We start from the raw sequence: 21,477 nt of genomic DNA, 5'->3' as shown, positions 1-21,477 counted from the left end.
ATTTTGTCAATTTTATGTTTACTTTTGGTTATATTTTTATACTTTAATTTTTTTTTTTGTAGAATCTATTCTGTATTGTCTTGAAGGCAAAAAATAAATATATATATATATAAAAAATACATATATATATATATATATATATATATATTTTTTTGCCTTTAAGACAATACAGAGTACAGACAATTAAAGTCCAAGGGGTAAGGTGCACATCAGTCACAGTGGATTGTGCTTAGCAATCAAACCTTCCCACAGGGTTTGATATAGAGAAAATTCAGATGGGATTGCTGCACAAAATATCTTTATTGGGAAAAAATTTGTTCAAAAGTCATCAACACGACATCCTTAAAATGATTTTAAGGATGTCGTGTTGATGTCTTTTTGATTCATTTTTTTCCAATAAAGATATTTTTGCAGCAATTCCATCTGAAAAAAAATAAAAATAAACAAAATTATATATATATATATATATATATATATATATATATATACACACACACACACACTTTTTTATTATTATTTATTTATTTATAGTAAACATAAAGTTGACAAAATGATTTTTTGTATATATATATATATATATATATATATATATATATATATAATAACGAAATAAAAATGAGATGTTACACAGGTTACACAGGTTCTGAGGCTAATTTAATGCAGATAAGGCACCAAGTGAGTTTAATTAGCACTTTAATCAGCACCAGAACCCGTGTAATTCATATGTGTTCAGGTTTAAAGGGATGAGGTGGCAACCCTAGGGCCCACTAACAGGCCAGGTTTGCAAGATAACTGAAATACATCACAGGTGATATCATTTGCTGCTCAGTGATTGCCGTATTCTAGTCTGCATCTCCCCAAGGTAATACTTAAAATCTGGCCTGTTAGTGGGCCCTGAGGACAGGAGTCAGACATCTCAAGTCTCCCAGAAGGTGCGGGAGACTCCCGCATTTCTGCGGTGGCTCCCGCACACCCGCAAGCGCCTCCTGATCTCCCGGGAATGATCGGTGTGGCGGGGATCAGCTGTGATCACTGATCTCCTTTGTATGGATTTTTAGCTGACAGACGCTTCTCCTTCTCACCCTCCTGCGGCTGTCAGCTAAAAAGCTATACAGGGAGATCAGGGATCACAGCTGTCCCTCCAGCCACACAGATCATCCCCAGCTGCTCTGTATGCTCCTCCCAGGCCACCTACAAGTCCTTCTCCGCCCCCATTCTCCTCCAGCCCCCTCCATGCACTTCTCCATCCCCGTTCTCCTCCGGCCCCCTCCATGTCCTTCTCCACCCTCGTTCTCCTCCGGCCCCCTTCATGTCCTTCTCCGCCCCCGTTCTCCTCCGGCCCCCTCCATGCCCTTCTCCGCCTCCGTTCTCCTCCGGCCCCCTCCATGTCCTTCTCCGCCCCCGTCCATGCCCTTCTCCGCCCCCGTTCTCCTCCGGCCCCCTCCATGTCCTTCTCCACCCCTGTTCTCCTCCGGCCCCCTCCATGCCCTTCTCCGCTCCCGTTCTCCTCCGGCCCCCTCCATGTCCTTCTCCGCCCCCGTTCTATCCCAGCCCCCTCCATGTCCTTCTCTGCCCCCGTTCTCCTCCGGCCCCCTCCATGTACTTCTCCATCCCCATTCTCCTCCGGCCCCCTCCATGCCCTTCTCCGCCCCCGTTCTCCTCCGGCCCCCTCCATGTCCTTCTCCGCCCCCGTCCATGCCCTTCTCCGCCCCCGTTCTCCTCCGGCCCCCTCCATGTCCTTCTCCACCCCTGTTCTCCTCCGGCCCCCTCCATGCCCTTCTCCGCTCCCGTTCTCCTCCGGCCCCCTCCATGTCCTTCTCCGCCCCCGTTCTATCCCAGCCCCCTCCATGTCCTTCTCTGCCCCCGTTCTCCTCCGGCCCCCTCCATGTACTTCTCCATCCCCATTCTCCTCCGGCCCCCTCCATGCCCTTCTCCGCCCCCGTTCTCCTCCGGCCCCCTCCATGTCCTTCTCCACCCCTGTTCTCCTCAGGCCCCCTCCATGTCCTTCTCCGCCCTCGTTCTATCCCAGCCCCCTCCATGTCCTTCTGTGCCCCCGTTCTCCTCCGGCCCCCTCCATGTACTTCTCCATCCCCATTCTCCTCCGGCCCCCTGCATGTCCTCCACCCCGGTTCTCCTCCGGCCCCCTCCATGTCCTTCTCCGCCCCCGTTTCTCCTCTGCCCCCCTCCATGTACTTTTCCATCCCTGTTCTCCTCCGGTCCCCTCCATGTCCTTCTCTGCCCCTGTTCGCCTCTGGCCCCCTCCATGTATTTCTCCATCCCCATTCTCCTCTGCCCGCCTCCATGTACTTCTCCATCCCCATTCTCCTCTGCCCCCCTCCATGTACTTCTCCACCCCCGTTCTCCTCCGGTCTCCTCCATGTCCTTCTCTGCCCCCGTTCTCCTCCGTCCCCCTTCATGTCCTTCTTCGCCCCCGTTCTCCTCCACCCCCCTCCATGTACTTCTCCACCCCCGTTCTCCTCCGGTCCCCTCCATGTGCTTCTCCGCACCCCGCCTGTTCTCGGCCCCCCCCCATCCATCAAATGATCAAATGCCACCAAAAGAAATCTTTATTTGTGTAAAAAAAAATTATATAAATGTAATTTGGGTACAGTGTTGCATGACCACACAATTGTTAGTCAAAGTGTTACAGCTCTGAAAACTGAAAATTGGCCTGGGCAGGAAGGGGGTGAAAATGCCTGGTATTGAAGTGGCTAAACGATTGTCATATGATGGGCAAGTTTTCCAGATTCGGGGCTAAAGCCCCAAAAGTCACCCTCTAGCGACGCCACTGCCATCAACTCTAGCAAGAGTTCTTATTGCACATACAGGTGGCAGAGCACTTGAAGAATTTATGGTGTACACCAAGATCCTCTTCACTGATTCACTTTTCTTTTGGGACATTTTACATCACAGCTATCGTTTTTGGGACTGCGGATTTCCTTTTGGGACTACTTTTTAATTTAATGTGTACTCATATTGGATATCATTTTGTCTATTGTCATTTAGAGTATTTTAGTGCAGCATTCCTTTTTACAGTGCCTTTCAAAAGTATTCACCCCCCTTGGCTTTTTACATATTTTATTGCATTACAGCCAATGTTTTTTTTTTTAATCTGAATTAAATGTGATGAATCAGAACACAATATTCTAAATTGGTGAAGTAAAATTAGAAAAATATATACATAAAACTATTTTTCAGAAATAAAAAACTGATAATTGTCATGTGCGTATGTATTCACCCCCTTTGTTATGCAGCCCATAAAAAAGCTCTGGTGCAACCAATTACCTTCAGAGGTCACATAATTAGTGAAATGATGTCCACCTGTGTGTAATCTAAGTGTCACATGACCTGTCATTACATATACACACCTTTTTGAAACCCCAGAGGCTGCAACACCTAAGCAAGAGGCACCACTAACCAAACACTGCCATGAAGACCAAGGAACTCTCCAAACAAGTAAGGGACAATGTTGTTGAGAAGTACGAGTCAGGATTAGGTTATAAAAAAAATATCCAAATCTTGGATGATCCCTAGGAGCACCATCAACTCTATCATAACCAAATGGAAAGAAAATGGCACAACAGCAAACCTGCCAAGAGATGGCCGCACACCAAAACATACGGACCATGCAAGAAGGGCATTAATCAGAGATGCAGCACAGAGACCTAAGGTAACCCTGGAGGAGCTGCAGAGTTCCACAGCAGAGACTGGAGTATCTGTACATAGGATGACAATAAGCCGTACACTCCATACAGTTGGGCTTTATGCAGAGTGGCCAGAAGAAAGCCATTACTTTCAGCAAAAAACTAAATGGCAAATTTTGAGTTTGCGATAAAAGGCATGTGGGAGACTCCCAAAATGTATGGAGGAAGGTGCTCTGGTCTGATGGGACTAAAATTTAACTTTTGCCATCAAAGAAAATGCTATGTCTGGCACAAACCCAACACATCACATCACCCAAAGAACACCATCCCCACTGTCAAACATGGTGGTGGCAGCATCATGCTGTGGGGATGTTTTTCAGCAGTCAGGACTGGAAAACTGGTCACAGTTGAGGGAAAGATGGATGATGCTAAATACAGGGATATTCTTGAGCAAAACCTGTACCACTCCGTGTGTAATTTGAGGCTAGGACGGAGGTTCACCTTCCAGCAGGACAATGACTCCAAACACACTGCTAAAACAACACTTGAGTGGTTTAAGGGGGAAGATGTAAATGTGTTGGAATGGCCTAGTCAAAGCCCAGACCTCAATCCAATAGAAAATCTGTGGTCAGACTTAAAGATCGCTGTTCACAAGCGCAAACCATCCAACTTAAAGGAGCAGTTTTGCAAGGAGGAATGGGCAGAAATCCCAGTGGTAAGAGGTGACAAGCTCATAGAGACTTATCCAAAGAGACTTGGAGCCTCTGATAGTAGCAAAAGGTGGCTCTACAAAGTACTGACTTTAGGGAGCCACGTTGACTTTAGTTATGCACATTGACTTTTTCTGTTATTTTGTCCTATTTGTTCTGTGCTTCACAATAAAAAAAATAAAATAAAAATCTTCCAAATTGTGGGCATGTTCTGTAAATTAAATGATGCAAATCCTCAAACAATCCATGTTAATTCCAGGTTGTGAGGCAACAAAACAAGAAAATTGCCAAGGAGGGTGAATACTTTTGCAAGCAACTGTATATATAATTTATATGGATTGTTCTGCCAGAAGCTTATTTGCTTTTCAGCACGATTTCCCCTTTAAACTTATTTAAACTACAGCTTTACCTTTGGTCTTGCTCAGTTGTTTAGGCTCCTCTCTTGTACAGAAATTTCTTAGGTCTCTTTCAGATGGGTAGTTTATAGCTCGGCTGCCCACCCGAACCATAAAATAACAGCCGGACCGGGCCGTACACATGCAGTGGCCTCAATGTTTTGAATTCCAGCTGTGGCATTTTTAACTCAGGGCTTCGATTTTGACAGGTGTCAAAAAGGGGAATTTCTTTCATCTCTCCTCTTATTGTTATTTCTCTGGGGCAGCAAGTGAAAGGGAGGCGAAGGCGAGACATATAGCAAAAAAAATAATCCCATCTCTGCAGTGCTGCGTTTTTGGAAAAAAAAGTTTTAGTGCACTGGAAGGCCACTGGCTGGCAACAGGTATTAATGGCTGATATTTTTATCTCCTCCAAAACAAAAGGTCAAAAATGCAATGAAAATGAGGATCAATGCATGTCAATAACTCGTATCAACGCACAAAGTAAATGCATGTTGACACTTGACAATGCACCTGCCTAACGCTACAAAAAAATGCACCTCCGTGCGCATACATAAATGGGCCCTCAGTACAAATACTGTAAAGAGGGGGTAGCAGAAGGGGGGTCACATAAATACATTATTGCTTCATCGTTGTCCAATCACAAGCTGGGGTGGGTCTAGGACCAGCCTACATTACCTACGAATATAATAAATATATTTAAATGTACTTCTGTCTGTCCGTATGCCACTGTCCTGGTGACCACTGTCACTGGGACAGAAAGTGATGGGGAATCCCAAACTTTTTTCAGTTGTCATCAAAACAGAAATAGAGGAGGAATCCTCCAATAAGGACCTCTGTTTTGGTGACTGCTGTCTAAGGGGAATTTCCCCTTACTCTGAAGAGATTTGATTTTACTTCCTGTTTTCTCCAGCAAAGGAAGTGAAATTTTCCCAGCAGGACACAGACTGCAGTACAAAAAAACCTGAAGGCCTTTTACCAGTATCAAATGTAATGAATGTACAAGGAATAGTTTTACTTACAAGAATAGAATCATTTATATTCCTTTGTCATTAGAATGGGAGTTTGCAAAAGAACACACATATGTCAAGTTTATGTTGTTTTATTGTCATTTTTATTATGTAAAATCTATTAGTAAATAAAATATTTTTCTTAATGAGCAGTGTTTTGCTTGATTGTAGGTGGAGGGAATTTTATGTTCTCTACCTTCTCACACATGTTTGAGTCTTTATATCGTCATATGTGTGTGGTTTAAACATTTCTGGTTCTCCAGGAACTTTCAACAACTGAGCTTGCTCTTGTTTATTTTCCACTGTTCTCTTAATTTCCTGTTTATTCTCTTAATTGTAGATCTCACTATTCACTATTTTTCTACTCCCATCTACTGACTTCATTCCTTCCTCATTTTCCGACTTTACATACATGTCTGCTCTGTTATGGCAAACTCTTTCAACCTACTATGATTTTTCTTTCCTAGGCATTAGGCTTTATGATTTGTGACTCAATATTCTCTTCATCGTTGTCCCCTGACCCCAGCACCAATGCCCCTCTATTGTCTTCTATCTTATTAATCCCTGGGTTTTCATCCTCATCTCCTTTTTCACCCAAGTGTGGTGATAGTTTCACATTGGCTGCTTCGTCATCCTTGGTGTCCCCATCATCTCTTTCAAATTGGTTTGTTTTGTCTGTCTCAGGCAATGTGTTTTGTGCTCCAATCTTCCCACCATCACTGTCCCCTGACCCCAAAACCAGTGTCCTTCTATTGTCTTCTATCTTATTAATCCCTAGGTTTTTATCTTCACCCCCTTCACCAAACTGTGGTGATAGTTTCACATTGGCTGCTTCTTCATACTTGGTCTTTCCATCATCTCTATCAACTTGGTCTGTGTTGTCTGTCTCAGGCAATGTGTTTTGTGCCCCAATATTCCCTCCATCATTGTCCCCTGACCCCAGAACCAATGATTCCCTGTTGTCTTCTATTTTATTAATCCTTGGGTCCTCATCCTCATCTTCTTCTTTACCAGAATGTGGTGATAGTTTCACATTGGCTGCTTCTTCATCCATGGTCTTCCCATCATCTATTTCAAATTGGTTTGTTTTGTCTATCTCAGGCAATGTGTTTTGTGCTCCAGTATTCCCCCCATCATTGTCAACTGACCCCAGAACCAATGTTCCTCTTTTGTCTTCTACGTTATTAGTCCCTGGGTTTTTATCTTCATCTCCTTCTTCAACAATCTGTGGTGATAGTTTCACAATGGCTGCTTCTTCATCCTTGGTCTTCCCATACCTATCAGCTTGTTCTGATTTGTCTGTCTCAAGCAGTGTATTTTGTGCCCCATTATTCCCTCCATCATTGTCCCCTGACCCCAGAACCAATGTTCCTCTACTGTCTTCTATTTTACTAACCCCTAGGTTCTCATCTTCATCTCCTACCTGTGGTGATAGCTTCACATTGTCTGCTTCTTCAACCTCGGTTTCATGAATATCTCTTTCAACCTGGTCTGTTTTGTCTGTCTGAGGCAATGTGTTTTGAGTCTCAATATTCCCTCCATCATTGTCCCCTGACCACGTAGTTGATGTCTCTCTATGGTCTTCTATCGTAATAATAATCTTTGCCTTCTCAGCATCATCCCCCTCCCCACTGAACAGTGGAACAAGCTTCACTTTGGATGCATCTTCATGTTCACTATTCCCATTGTATTTTTTTTCTTCCTCTGTTTGGTTCCCTGCATTAGCTATATGTTTCCCATTATGCTCTCGGCCCCCACCATGGTTGTATGTTTCACTGCCTTTTGCTTCATTATTTTCTTTCACACTACCTTCTTCAGCTCCTTCTAACCGATCATTTTCTGAAATCTGACCCTCAGCTAATTTTATAACATTTTTGCCCTTTGTAAAATTCCTTGAGTCATCTTCATTTTCTGTATGGTTATCATCTTCTTTGGCCTGTCCATTTTCTGGCATTTCGATGTTGACCAAGGCTTTTTTATCTGCTGATCCTGTGCCATTTTCTGAAATACTTTCACATTTGCTGCCATTGCCCTCTGTTTCTAGTTTGGCTTCCATTTTACTCTCATTCATACAGTTATCAGTTTTCACATCAGCACTTACATTCAGCTCTTTAAGTTCTGTTTTGTGTCTTTTTTGCCTTTCAGGATCTTTTAATAAACGCTCATGTTCTGACTTTGTGAAACCTTGTGATCTACCTTTATAATTTACTGACATGTTTACAGTTGCCATGTCTGCAGCCATTGTTTTTTCAGTATTAGCACCTTCTGTTTTTGCACTGATTTGGTCTTCATTTCCTGCCTCTCCTCTAAACCAGAGGATGCCACCTAAGTATCTAATAGGCCTTAATGATGTGAAAAATTCCAGAAAGGACATAAACAATCTGAACAACAGAAAATTCCTACATACATAACCCACAGTTCTCCTAACTAAGCCACGTTCTCTCTTATTCTCTGGCTCCCTTCTTGCAACTTCACTGTCTTCTACATAGTAACCCCCTGAGCTGTCATTCGTTGAGGGTATCGACGGTATATTTAACTCTTCTAAAGTGTCAACTTCACCATCTTGTTCTGCATCTTCTGGAGGAGGATTAAACTTCTGGAGTTTCTCCACAGGCCCCCAGATAAACCTATTTTGCGGTTTGTAGTGCACCCAAGCAAAGTGCACCAGGCTTCGGCGTTGTTTCTTGTCTTTCACGGTGAACATGAAATAGTCTAAAGCACTTTGTTTTACACTTTGTAGCTGGCCATTACACAGGGTCTCCGTCAGGAAAAACCTCACCAGTGGTGCCTGGAATCTTTCGTAGCCCATCTCCCCCAAACACTTTAATATTCTTGTGATCCGCAAGTTGTTGTGTGTGTTACTGTAGGGAACAAAACATGCATCTATTAGCAACAAAGGTATTGCTTGGAATCAATTCAGGATCACAGCCTGTATTTAAATGATATCCTTTTCTGTGCAGCCCGTCTTTGGTTCTATCAGTGTTACCTGTGATCCCTATCGGAAAACTTTTTTTAGTAGCTGTTTTTGTTTCCCAGTGTTGCAACCCTGTCTAATAACACACACTTAAACTTAATACAGTGATAATACTAATTCTAACAAAACACTGTTCCTACAATCCCGGAGCCTGAAACGTGGAACTGTCAGAGCCAATGTGTATGAATGACTGGAGATCACTTAAATATTCCCTATGCATTGCTGATCCAGAATGTGGAGTGCAGAGCATGTGTCTGGGACACACTGACATTAGCGAGGCATGACAACACTGGTACATCTAGGTAGTTAGAAGGTACAAATAGGAATTGAACGGTCTGTGCAAAGTGAATCTTCCAGTGTGAATCTTGAGATAAAGTTGTGACATAATCCTCCAACATAGAGAATAGAGGGTCATACAGCAATCATCAGTCTTGGCCAGGGGCGTTTCTACAGGGGTTGTAATTGCGACCCACCCCTATGCTCCATGGGGCCCGTTCAGCTTCCTTATACACCTGGTTAGGAGGGGCAGTGGCGGCATATAGGGGAACCGATGCCCTTGATTTTCCTCCTGCAGCTGCTGAAAGTCTGCTTCTCCTGCTCTCCCTCCCACAGGCAGGTTGCAGGAGGAAAATGGAGGGGATCGATTCTTCTATATGTCACCCTGCCTCCCCTCTCCCACAGGCTGCTACGAGGGATGTGTCAGGATGGAGAGCATGGGAAGTGGCTAGTAAACATGTCATTTACTGGCCCCTTCCTTTTCTGAATGGACAGAGTCAGTGATTTTGTACCAATCACTGACTCTGTTCATTCATAATAAAAGCTTACTGTTTACTGTGTTTACTATGCTTCAATTTGTGAATGAGCGGGACGCTCTATATAGAGCCTATCCTGTCCATTCATTCTGTGCTGCTAAGGCTGCAGCAATGTAGACTGAGGGCTGTGTCCTCTATCTCCTTTCTGTCTCAAAGGTGGAACATCAGAGGTCTGTTTAGACCCCTGACATTTCACCAAAGCCACCCAGCGGGGATCCTAAGAAATTGTAAAAAATAATACAAAATAAAATAGTAAAAAGTAAGGGGGCCACTTCAGAACATGTGAAAGGGTCCTGCTGCAGGACTGTAATATAGGGTCCCATGACGGGAGTAATAGGCCCTGGAATCAGTGGGAAGGGCCCCTGGTCAGGGGGGCCCTTCATGGTTTCTTGCAATGGGACCCTGAAGGTTCTAGTTACGCCTCTGGTTTTGGTGCTAAGTTAAACACTGCAGTGAGGGGTGATGGAAAGTAATGTAGGAGGATTAGTTGATAATCTAAAATTCTGTTCCAACAGAACTTCATTAGCTAATTAAAGTGAACCTGTCAGATGTTGACTACCCTTATTTCATAAGCCTTGACTTCTGCAGCTCCCCGTCTTACGCAGAATCATGCACTGACTCAACCATTCAGCATCAAAAGTTTAAACCTCCATTGAAAAACGACCATTCCCGCAACCTATCTGTTTATAGCGGATAAAAGGACGATCACTCAGACATAGAAGAAACCCATGGCTCCTTTTCAGGAAGTGAAAAACCGTTTGACAGCCACGATGGTCAATGAACAAATGTCTAGTTATCTTAAAGACATACATGCTACGTTCCTTAAAGTCTGGGAGCCATGGTTGAAGTATGTCTTCCCTAAACTCCCTCTGACTAGTATGGGTCAGTGCTGACTGGTATCCTGGGTGATCCCAAGTCCCCTTCTCCTCCATCTCTACCTTTGACTTTTCTTACTGTTTTCTTCTCTCTCGCTTTCCGGGGCTTTTAGCCCTCTTTAGTTATTGATGGATGCCCAGAACTAATTCAAGGCTGAGTTACTAGATATTTCTCCTGTATATTCTTGCACTCTATGTGGTTTTCCCCAAATATACAAATGTTGCATTCAGGTTTTCTGTAATTGTTCAATTAGGAGGCTTCTCTCCTCTGTTTATGTTGTATGGTCCATGTTTTCTACGTGCCACATCTAATCCCTAAGTGGGCAGCCTAATTGCCTCCAGCATTATTGTATTTTTCAATGCTATATTTGCATAATATAACAATTACTGAACCAGAAAAACTACTATTCCCTAGTGAGATCTAGATGCCCTAGTGCAGGGGTCTCCAAACATTTTAAATAAAAGGACAGTTTACTTTTATAAGGTTTAGGCTTTAGGAGGGCCAAACTGTGGCCAGTGGCAATAGAAAATGCTCCAGCATCAATGGGAGTAGACAATGTCTCAGGTTTGGTGGTCAGTGGGAATAAAAAGCATTATATACAGTACCTGCAAAAAGTATTCACACCCCTTGAAATGTTCCACATTTTGACATGTTACAACCAAAAACCTAAATGTATTTTATTGGGATTTTATGTGATAGACCAAAACAAAGTGGCACATAATTGTGAAGTGGAAGGAAAATGATAAATGGTTTGCTACAAAAAGTTGGTTCTACAAAAGTATTGACTAGGGGGGCTAAATACAAACTCAATCCATGCTTTTCACATATTTATTTGTAGAAAATGTTGAAAACCATTTATCATTTTCCTTCCACTTCACAATTATGTGCCACTTTGTGTTGGACTATCACATAAAATATAATACATTTAAGTTTTTGGTTGTAACGTGACAAAATGTGGAACATTTCAAAGGGTATGAATAATTTTTCAAGGCACTGTAAACCCCGTGGTCAGTAGGAGGAGAAATAGTGTTCCATTGTTGGTTTCAGTGGGAGGAATAGTGCTCCATCTTTTGTAAAGTGGAAGGAATAGTGTCACATCATTGGTATTAGTGGAAGGAATAGTGTCACATCATTGGTATTAGTAGGAGGATTAGTGTCCCATTGTAGGTTTCAGTGGGAGGAATATTGCCCCATCTTTGGTGAAGTGGAAGGAATAGTGCCCCACTGTTGATATCAGTGGGAGGAATATTGCCTTGTGTCAGTGCAAGGTATAGTGCCCCAAGGGCCAGATAAAGGCACGCAAAGGGCAGCATCTGGCCCACAGGATGCAGTTTGGAGACTACTGCCCTAGTGGCAGCTCATATTCAAAACTCTGTAACTTACTTGTTTAAGTTTTTAAATCTGTTCTTCCAATTTTCTTTTGCCCGGGCAACCTTCCCAGTGTCTGGGTCCAGTAATACAATCCCATAAAATCCTAGCATGAGTTTGTATGACTCAAGAAGCCTTTTCATGACCTCTTCGTCACTCTTCATCAACTAAAAGAGATGTAGAGTTAATAAAATGCCCATCTCCCTTGCTATGGCTTGCAAAGTCTTTTTTGTGCATATGCCGGTACCTGAATCTCGCTCTCAGTGAGGGGAGTGGCACAATGATTCACCCCACGCTCCTGAAGTGGAAACAGCCTGTAATCAGATAAGAATATCACAAATTAAGTGTCAATTTTATATAAAGAAGAAACTACAGAGAAATAAACTGGGCTGTGCTTTGAGGGCCACAACCTGCAAATAGACATGCCAATGCCAAATAACGGAGACCTGTAGTTGATTATTAAATGGGCTGTTACTCGTTTTATTGTGCGTACTTAGGACCTGAGAGACGTGGGCGTTATCAAGCAATAGGATTATGGGAAACCTTTGGCTCCAAACAACCAAAGGAGCAAATATAAATCATTCATAAGTGATGTGTACAGTTAAAATATTTTACTTTATTAATCTTAATTATTACATTCCGACCACAAAATCTGTCTGATTTTTTCCGATGGATTTTGGCCGAAACTGATGTTGGATACACACGGTTGGACAAAGTTGTCTGAAAATCCGATAGTTCGGAATGAGGTGACATTCGTTACCTACGACGGGACTACGTAGAGGCAAGTAACCAATAGCTTTGGTCTCGTAATTTAATCTCAGCATGCGTGGCACTTTGTCCGTCGGAATTCTCTACAAATGATCGGAAAAAGTCAGATCTGATTTTTTTTTGTCGGAAAATTTTAGATCCTGCTCTCAAATTTTTTCCATCGGAATTTCCGATGGAAAAGGTCCGATAGAGCCCACACATGATCGGATTTTCCGACAATATAATCCGATCGGACCTTTTCCGTCGGAATATCCGACCGTGTGTACAGGGCATTAGACTATTAAAACTTTAGACTGATATTTTAATCAACAAAAGCATCGGCGTAACAGAAGAAGACCTCCCCTTCACCCAGAAAACACATCCTAAAGAATGTGACACAAACTTACCACTGGATGAAGTTATGGTTATGCTCTAGCGTGTCATAATCATTGTGCCAGCATTTATGTATCTTGTCTATGTATTCTCCTGTGTTTGATAAAAAAAATAATTGGTTACATTTTCTGACGTATAAAGATGGAATACAGGGATCACATATGACTGTTGTCTACAGAACCACTGTGGTGACTACCCCTATTGGCCAGCCTTGCAGTAATATGGGACACTCTTATCAACTGCTCAAAACCAGATGGCTTGCAGAGACTAGAGATTTCAAAGGAAAATCATAATGGAATGATTTGTGAATTTGTGAATTCTGCCTTTGTGAATTCAGAGTGACCCTTCTCAGAGCTTACACAGGGCTAAGGACTGTATATTACAGTGTCTGTGTCAGGACCTGGATCTGAACCTACAACCTCACCACTGCTGTGCCTGGCAGTATCTCTTCCACCTTAGATGTGGGGCAGCAACCTGGACAATTCCTTGGGCAAGCTTGTCTTGAACTTTTTGCTCCTCCCATTAACTTCCTATTTAAGCCATGTCTTTGCATTTCCTGTTTGCCAGATTATTGTGTCCTGTACAGCTAATATCTTGGCCATCGCTTGTTGCTGAGTGGTTGGCTTGTTCCTCGACTATGCGCCTGCTTGATCCCAATCTGCAGTCACTTGTTACCGACATTTTGGCTTCTGCTGGATCCCTACATGCTATACCTTCTACTGGACCCCAGCTTGTTCACCACCTGGTGGGGTGATCTAGAGGACAGTGACCTGGTATTAACATGCAGCAAAAACCATCTCCACCATCAGGAGCTCTGTTTTTTACCAGTTAGTGCGTAGATTGGGTGAGCCCACATCATCCACCAAGGTAACCTTGCTTGTATACCTACCCTGCTGGTCATTGGGAACCTCTCTACGGCTATAGCTACTGGTCTCCAAGCCTAACCCCTGACCGTGACAGCTAGGTCAATCACCATAGGCCATTGCTATCACATGAGAGGGAAGGGGGTAAATCACATGCTCCTCCCTACCCAAACGTTCCCAGTTAAATATGTACTGCTAGGGAAGGGGCATAAAGATGATCCTCTTGCTCACTCCCTCATAGGAGAAGTACAGACTTGCATTACTACTAAGCAGGAAGCTCAACCTGCATATGTAATGAGCAAATATGACTGCTGCTAAATACTTATATATTTACAATCTATATTCAACAGAGACACTATTCTTAAAACATGAATAGCAATAAGGTTTTTTTTTCCTTATACTTATCACATTTGCATGTACATCCAGAAAATGTAACAAACTCCATTTAACCTAGGTTTTTTTTATTGTCTAAAAGAAAGTGATATTTGTTCATGTAAATCATGTAAAGTGTGTTTTCAAAAAACAAATTTTTTACAAAGTTTTTTTTCTTATAAATACTTTCAGAAACAAATTTACCATAATAACTCACTGGAAATGAATTTCCTTTTAGTGAGGCCATCAACTGTACAAGGATCAAAGTTCTACGTGCAATCAATATGAATTCAATTTACCTGTTCTAAGTAGATCCTTACTGATTGCAGTTGACGTGGCTCCTTGCATGCAATGTTTTACTGAGTAGGTAAGTAGAAAACAGAGACAAAAGTCTGAGGCCCCCGATGCAGTCCTGATCAGAACCTTCATTCACTTCTATGGTGTGGTGAGTGTAAATGGGCATGTGGCCTACATCCAATCTGTCAAAAACAAATGGAAGGGGAAACTGGCCGGCTCGGATCAAATGGCAGTCGAGTGTAAACAGACAGCTGGCTCGTTTACATCCGACTGTCCATAAAGAAGAGAGGGCTGTGTCCATATCCACCCTGCATAAGCAAGCCTGCACAGACCCGTCATCCGCCTGTTCAGTGGGGATCAACAAACAGATTCCCTGCTCAGCAAGCGGATCGCAGCCGACAGCCGCCCCGCGTGAAAGGGGCCTAATAAAGAGAGGTGGTATTTTTCATACTGACCGTTGGGCTTGAATGGTATCTTGTTTTGGTAGAACAAAAGGTTTAGTTTGGGTGACGTGTCCTATGAAGAAGAAAAAAAAATTCAGTTTTTTTCTTTTTTATCATACGAATTCCCGCACGCTCTGATGTATCTGAGCTGCCCTGTTACAACCACTATGTTTAAAAGTTACTTTAGAATATGTTAATGTGCAATCACTGGCAGGATGGTCACAAGAGCTCACTTCTGGGCTGTAGCGCTGTACAAAATGAGGTAAGCTTAGATACCTCCTTGCTGTTTTTTTACGGCTACTTGTGTGGCTTTTTTAGGCTGTTATGCACTAGGAGCCTATACAGCGTAAGCCCTAATTTTACAGGGAAAGGGGAATTTATTCTATTTACTAATAATAGAGCCATTCATTTAGTTCCTCCTTTCTAAGATAAGTCCCAATTAGGCTGCTTTCACACTGGGGCGGTATTCAGGCGTTACAGCGCTAAAAATAGCGCCTGTGTAACGCCTGAAAAAAACCGGCCCCTTTAACTCCAGTGTGAAAGCCGGAGGGCTTTCACACTGGAGCGATGCGCTGGCAGGACGGTGAAAAAAGTCCTGCTAGCCGCATCTTTGCAGCGGTGAAGGAGCGGTGTATTCACCGCTCCTAAACCGCTCCTACCCATTGAAATCAATGGGACACCGCGGCAATACCGCCGGCAGGTTTAACCCCTTTTCGGCCGCTAGCGGGGGTTAAAACCACCCTGCTAGCGCCCGCACACCGCCGCTAAAACGACGGTAAAGCGCCGCTAAAAATAGCGGCACTTTACCGCCGACGCCGCTCCCGCTGCAGTGTGAAAGCAGCCTTAGTGATGGACTCAGGAATCTGAGTGTAAATTTACTGTAATTTACCTCTCAGGAAAAATGTTTATTTCTCTCTTGTAATTTATCTGGAATGCAAGGGGAGGTTTGGTAGTTGCTGTTGCTTTAATAAAAGATCCCTATACTCCAATACACTGAATCTGGCTATGAGAATTATTTCAAAGGGCATATGATTACCCATTGATTATTGGCACTGAAGTGACCTGACCAAAGGGTCCCTTTGGTCTTCGTCCATAATACATCGTCCATAATACATCATGAAAAAAGAGTAATTGGAACCTTCCGGGCCCTGGTGCAAGAAACTATGAAGGGCCTCTCTGAACACTGGGACCATTTCCATCATTCCTGGGGCCCTTTCCATTGGTCCGGGGCCCTTCTCTCCGAGCCCAGGACCCTTTAGTCCTATCGTGGGTGCTCTTTATAAGCCTTGGTTCACATGGCGACACAAAGTCACTTGACTAACCAAAACACATTCATTTCAATGAGTGCCTTCCTAATCAATGCAACTCAAGTTTCAGCAACAAAAATGGCTACTGAACGACTTTTCTGCAACTTTGGTGCTGTGTCAAATCACAAAAGTCACAAGGAAAATACATGGAAGAAAATTGTAAGCATGTTGCAAGCAAGTCTCACAACTTTGGGGTTATAGCAGTGTGAATCGAGCCTATGGTCCACAGGATCCCCCCACGGTAGTGGAATGCCAGGGCCCATTCCCAAGTGCGACCTTTGTGACCATGGTAGTTCTGCCACTGCATTATGCTGTATGTCACTGCAGTGTACACAGAGCAATACATTAAATGCTTGTTGTGGATCATGGAAGCTGGATTTTCTTTTTTGTTCAGACCTATTCAATTGCAACCTACTGAGCTAGGAGTGGCCACAAAGAGAAACAAAAATCCAGATTTATCTACATGTATCCTGACACCATGACACCATAACCATAATGGGGATGAGTTACTAAAGGTAAATCGACTGTGCACTTTACAAGTACAGTTGCACTCTGCAAATGTAGGTGCTCCAGAATTTAGTAAATGAGGTGAAGCTTAAAGTGATTGTAAAGCTTTGTTTATTTAAAAAAAAAATAACAAACATGTCATACTTACCTCCACTGTGCAGCTCGTTTTGCACTGAACACCGTTCTATGGGGTCCCTTGGCGGCTCTCGTGGCTCCTCCCCACATCAGATAACCCCCTAGGAGAAGCGCTCTCCCAGGGGGTTACCTTGCGGGCACGCTCCCGTGTCCAGTATTCAGCGTCCATAGCCGCCGAATGTATGACTCGGCCAAGCCCCCCGGCGTCCACTTCATTGGATTTGATTGACAGCAGCGGGAGCCAATGGCTGCGCTGCTATCAATCTATCCAATCAAGAGCCGAGAACCCCAGGGAGAGGAAGAGCGTGTGCCCATCGGATGAAGTTCCAGGGCTCAGGTTTTTTTTCACCTGAATGCATAGGATGTATTCAGGTGAAAAAACACAAGGGTTTACAACCCCTTTAACTTTGCAAAGAATACCCAATCACATGCATAGAAATAGAAAAAAACAAAAAAACGTATTTTTGCTTGCATATGATAGGATGATGGAATTCAGCAGAGCTTCCCCTTGTTTACTAAGTTCTGGAGTAACTGCACTTGCAAAGTGCAGAGTCTATTTGCCTTTAGTAAAGCAACCCCAAAGTTTCTCTTGTATGCAGTAAAAAAAAAACAATAAAGTTATGCATTGCATTATTGCATTCATGTCAATCATGTGTTATTATAACACCAAATTCTGTGTCTTGGGGTGCACTAAAAATGCAATCTGTTTGCAAAATACAGTAATGCCTCTTACACATGATCAAACAATCCGGTGGAAAAGTCCAGCAAACTCAAGTCCGCTGGACAATCCCCCCCGTGTGTAGGCTCTGGCTTTTTTTTACCCCAAAGTCCGGCGGACTTAGAAAGTATTTTTGCACTACAATCTGTCCGCCGGACTCGCATTTCGGCGGACAATACGGCCGTGTGTGTGCCAGTCCGCCGTACTTTTGAAATGAATGTACTTTTCCCACCCATTATTAAAGGGGGCTCACGGATTCCGATAAGCCCCCCGCTCACAGACCCCGACAACCAACGGCCAGGGTTGTCGGGAAGAGGCCCTTGTCCTCATCAACATGGGGACAAGGTGCTTTGGGGTGGGGGGGCCGCGTGGTCCCCCCCTTCCTCAAGGCACCCCCCAATGTTGAGGGCACGTGGCCTGGTACGGCTCAGGAGGGGGGGGGGCGCTCGCTCATCCCCAAGCCCTTTCCTGGCCGGCCGGGTAGCGTGCTCGGATAAGGGTCTGATATGGACCTGGGGGGGACCCCCACGCCGATTTTTCGGCGTAGGGGTTCCCCTTTAAGTCCATACCAGGTGACGGGGCCAGCGACGCCTCCTTCGCTGGTCCCGGCTACCTGTAGAGTTTCCTCCGTGCGTGTGGGCGAGTCCGTTCATTTCAAAAGTACGGCGGATAGTCCGGCGGACTTAGTACGCCGTATTAGTCCGCTGCAAAAGTTCCGTGTGTGGGCAAGTAGCTCGTTCGGAAAGTCCGGCGGACAGTCCGGGGGAAAGTCCACCAGACTAAGTCCGCTGGATAGTCTGCTACGTGTGTATGCGGCATTAGACCTTAAGCTGCAGTTTAATTGTACAAGACTGAGAAAAGAATTACCGGATAGCCATGTCTGTAGTTCTGCAAGTCTTGGGCTGCTCGTCTCTGTGAAGTGTACTATGAGTGTTGGAAAAACAAAATCAGTACATTTCTTATGAGATTTATTTCATTATAAAATAGATTAGTAAACATGCCATCAGTTAATTCAAGTGAAGGATTTAATAAAAAAAAAATACATAAGCAAATATCACCTTTAAATTCAGAGATCTAGGCAGCTGAATGGTTCTTCTCGGAAAAGGTTGGCCCCACCCTCTTTTGCCTCTTAGCCCTTGTACACACGGTCGGATTTTTTCCGACAGATTTTGTCCGAAACTGTTGCATACACACGGTCGGACAAAGTTGTCAGAAAATCCGATTGTTCAGAACGTGATGACGTTATTTCGTTATGACGGGACTACGTTCAGGCTAGTAGCCAATAGCGTTGGTGTAGGAATTTGATCTGAGCATGCGTGGCACTTTGTCCAATCGGAATTCTCTACACATGATCGGACAAAGTCCGATCGGATCATATTGTAGGAAAATTTTATAGCCAAGCTGGAAAACTTGGTCCGTCGGATATTATTCCGACGGAAACAGTCCGATGGAGCCCACACACGGTCGGATTATCCGACAACGCGGTCCGATCGGACATTTTCCGTCGGAATGTCCGACCGTGTGTACAAGGGCTTAAGCTACTCTATTGGCCTTTTATTTGGTGGATGGACCAAATATTTGATGGAATGTGCCTAAAAGGCTAGGAAGGTGCAGAAGTCACAAAGTCTTGGAGAATTTTAACTTTTTACCAGAAAAGTTGAGATCTGCATGCCCCTATCCCTAAAGCTATTAATCATTCTAACATGCAATATTACCTGAAGGTGACCTCTATGCATTTTGTTCATGTGCTCAGATCACGTTTCCAACCCTTGTGACTATCAGTCAGGGGTCCTGCTTAGAGACCAGTAGCTACAGCAGTAAACGGGCTCCCACCAACCAGCAGGATAAATACAAAATCAGATCACCCTGGTAGATGTTGGTAGACTGAGGCAGACTGTCAGTCTCCCTCGGTCTGGGGCTCCATGCAAGATCTCACCTCGTGGAGTTTCAATGATCATGAGAACGATGAGGAATCAGCCCAGAACTACACGGGAGAATCTTGTCAATGATCTCAAGGTAGCTGGGACCATAGTCACCAAGAAAACAATTGCTAACACACTACGCCGTGAGGGACTGAAATCCTGCAGTGCCCGCAAGGTCCCCCTGTTCAAGAAGGCACATGTACAGGCCTCTTTGGCATCAAATCAACTCGCTGTGTTTGGAGGAGGAGGAATGCTGCCTATGACCCCAAGAACACCATCCCCACCATCAAACTTGAAGGTGGAAACATTATGCTTTGGGGTGTTTTTTCTCTTAAGGGGCCATGTACCATCAGATCTTGGGTGAGAACCTCCTTCACTAAGCCAGGGCATTGAAAATGGGTCGTATGCAGTCATAACAATGACCCAAAACACACGGCCAAGGCAACAAAGGAGTGGCTCAAGAAGAAGCACATTAAAGTCCTGGATTGACCTAGCTAGACCTTAATCCCATAGAAAATATGTGGAGGAAGCTGAAGGATCGATTTACTAAACATCAGCCTCGAAACCTTAATGACTTGGAGAGGATCTGCAAAGAGGAGTGGAACAAAATCCCTCCTGAAAAGTGTCCAAACCTGGTGGCCAACTACAAGAAACACCTGACCTCTGTGATTGCCAACAAGGGTTTTGTCTCAAGTACTAAGTTTTGTGAAGGGGTCAAATACTTATTTCACTCATTAAAATGCAAATCAATTTATAACTTTTTTGAAATGTGTTTTTCTGGATATTTTTGTGGTTATTCTGTTTTCCCGTTTTTTAAAATAAACCTACCATTGAAATTCTATAGAGAGTAATAGGACATCATAGTGACTGGAAGCAGGCCACAATGCAGAACATACATGGAAGCTGTGGCTTTGGACAGGCTGTGGATTTGGACAGCTGCTGAGATGGGTTTGTGGGAACTTTTTAAAACGATACTTATTCTTCAACGTTCCCTTGTGAAAATATTTTAAAATCTTATATGGGCAGCACCTATCTTCATCACTATGGAAATATATTCTTACATATTCCCCCATCACCACTAAAGAAATTGGAAATTGAGACTATGACAAAAAAAAAAACTCCATAAGCTGAGGTCAGTTCAGTGATCCAGAGTTACAGGCAGTTGTAGGTACATTTTACCTTCTTTGTAAAAGTTGAATGTGATCTTTCATCTTCCACCTCCCCATTAACGAGCGAGTCCCCCAATACATAAAAAAAAAAAACAACAAAAAACAATAAGGGGGGTTTCGGAGCAGGGCTAAGCCTAACTTTTACCAAAAAATGGAGAATCACATACAACTTTTGCAGCCTATTTTTCAATCTCTTGATCATTTTGAAATGAGGTTCTTCTAAAAATGAATTCCCGTGCATGGATTTTATTTTCATATGCTCCGCTGTCTTCGACAAATTTACTTTAACACCAAAACAACAACTGAACTTTCACTTTCTTAAAATGTCACAAAGTAACAGCTGTGAAAGAAGGAGACTGGGCCTTTACAAAGCAGTACCATGATTACCGTGTTCCTGATGGCGAATCTTGGCACCCAGATGTTTTGGAATTACATTTCCCATGATGCTCAACTACACTGGAGAGTGCATGAGCATCATGGGAAATGTAGTTCCAAAACATCTGGGGTGCCAAGGTTTGCCATGACTGTTAGGGTATCAGCATTCATTTCTATCATTTCTACCCAGGGGCGGACTGACCACTCGGGCACTGCCCGAGGGCCCCATGGCACTAAGGGGCCCCATCGGGGTTGCCAGCCTCAATAAAACCAGGGACAGTATGTAAAAATCTTTTTTTTTTTTAAATCCCAAGGTTATAGCTGCCTCGACTCGCCAGTACCTTTTCAGTGTGTGTATATTGTGTGTCTGTGTGTGTATACTGTGTGGCCCCATAATCTCCTATTGCCCGGGGGCCCCATAATCTCCTATTGCCTGGGCG

The 21,477-nt window shown here is 43.7% G+C and overlaps 1 protein-coding gene across 5 annotated transcripts in view; it reads right to left on the bottom strand.

Moving 5' to 3' along the window:
- Window positions 1-5,835: 5,835 nt before the first annotated feature.
- Window positions 5,836-21,477, bottom strand: part of LOC143936030 (uncharacterized) — a 40,457-nt gene continuing 24,815 nt past the window's right edge. For 3 of the 5 annotated variants that reach the window (XM_077460309.1, XM_077460310.1, XM_077460308.1), the window contains 7 exons: window positions 20,673-20,711; window positions 18,439-18,495; window positions 14,917-14,977; window positions 12,944-13,022; window positions 12,037-12,103; window positions 11,805-11,956; window positions 5,836-8,620 (listed from right to left, as the gene is read on the bottom strand). In XM_077460309.1, the coding sequence (XP_077316435.1) occupies window positions 6,223-8,620; window positions 11,805-11,956; window positions 12,037-12,103; window positions 12,944-13,022; window positions 14,917-14,977; window positions 18,439-18,495; window positions 20,673-20,711 (2,853 nt within the window). In that variant the 3' untranslated portion in view covers window positions 5,836-6,222. Of the gene's footprint in view, window positions 8,621-11,804; window positions 11,957-12,036; window positions 12,104-12,943; window positions 13,023-14,463; window positions 14,851-14,916; window positions 14,978-18,438; window positions 18,496-20,672; window positions 20,712-21,477 lie in introns of those variants that run through there. The other 2 variants (XM_077460311.1, XM_077460312.1) reach the window with 2 other exon arrangements.

Source organism: Lithobates pipiens, unplaced genomic scaffold (assembly GCF_037356315.1).
Source record: "Lithobates pipiens isolate NorthernLeopardFrog02 unplaced genomic scaffold, aLitPip1_a1.2 Scaffold_28, whole genome shotgun sequence".
Lineage (NCBI taxonomy): Eukaryota > Metazoa > Chordata > Amphibia > Anura > Ranidae > Lithobates > Lithobates pipiens.
Note: the sequence above shows the minus strand (reverse complement) of the source record. Positions and strands in the feature narration are given on the sequence as shown.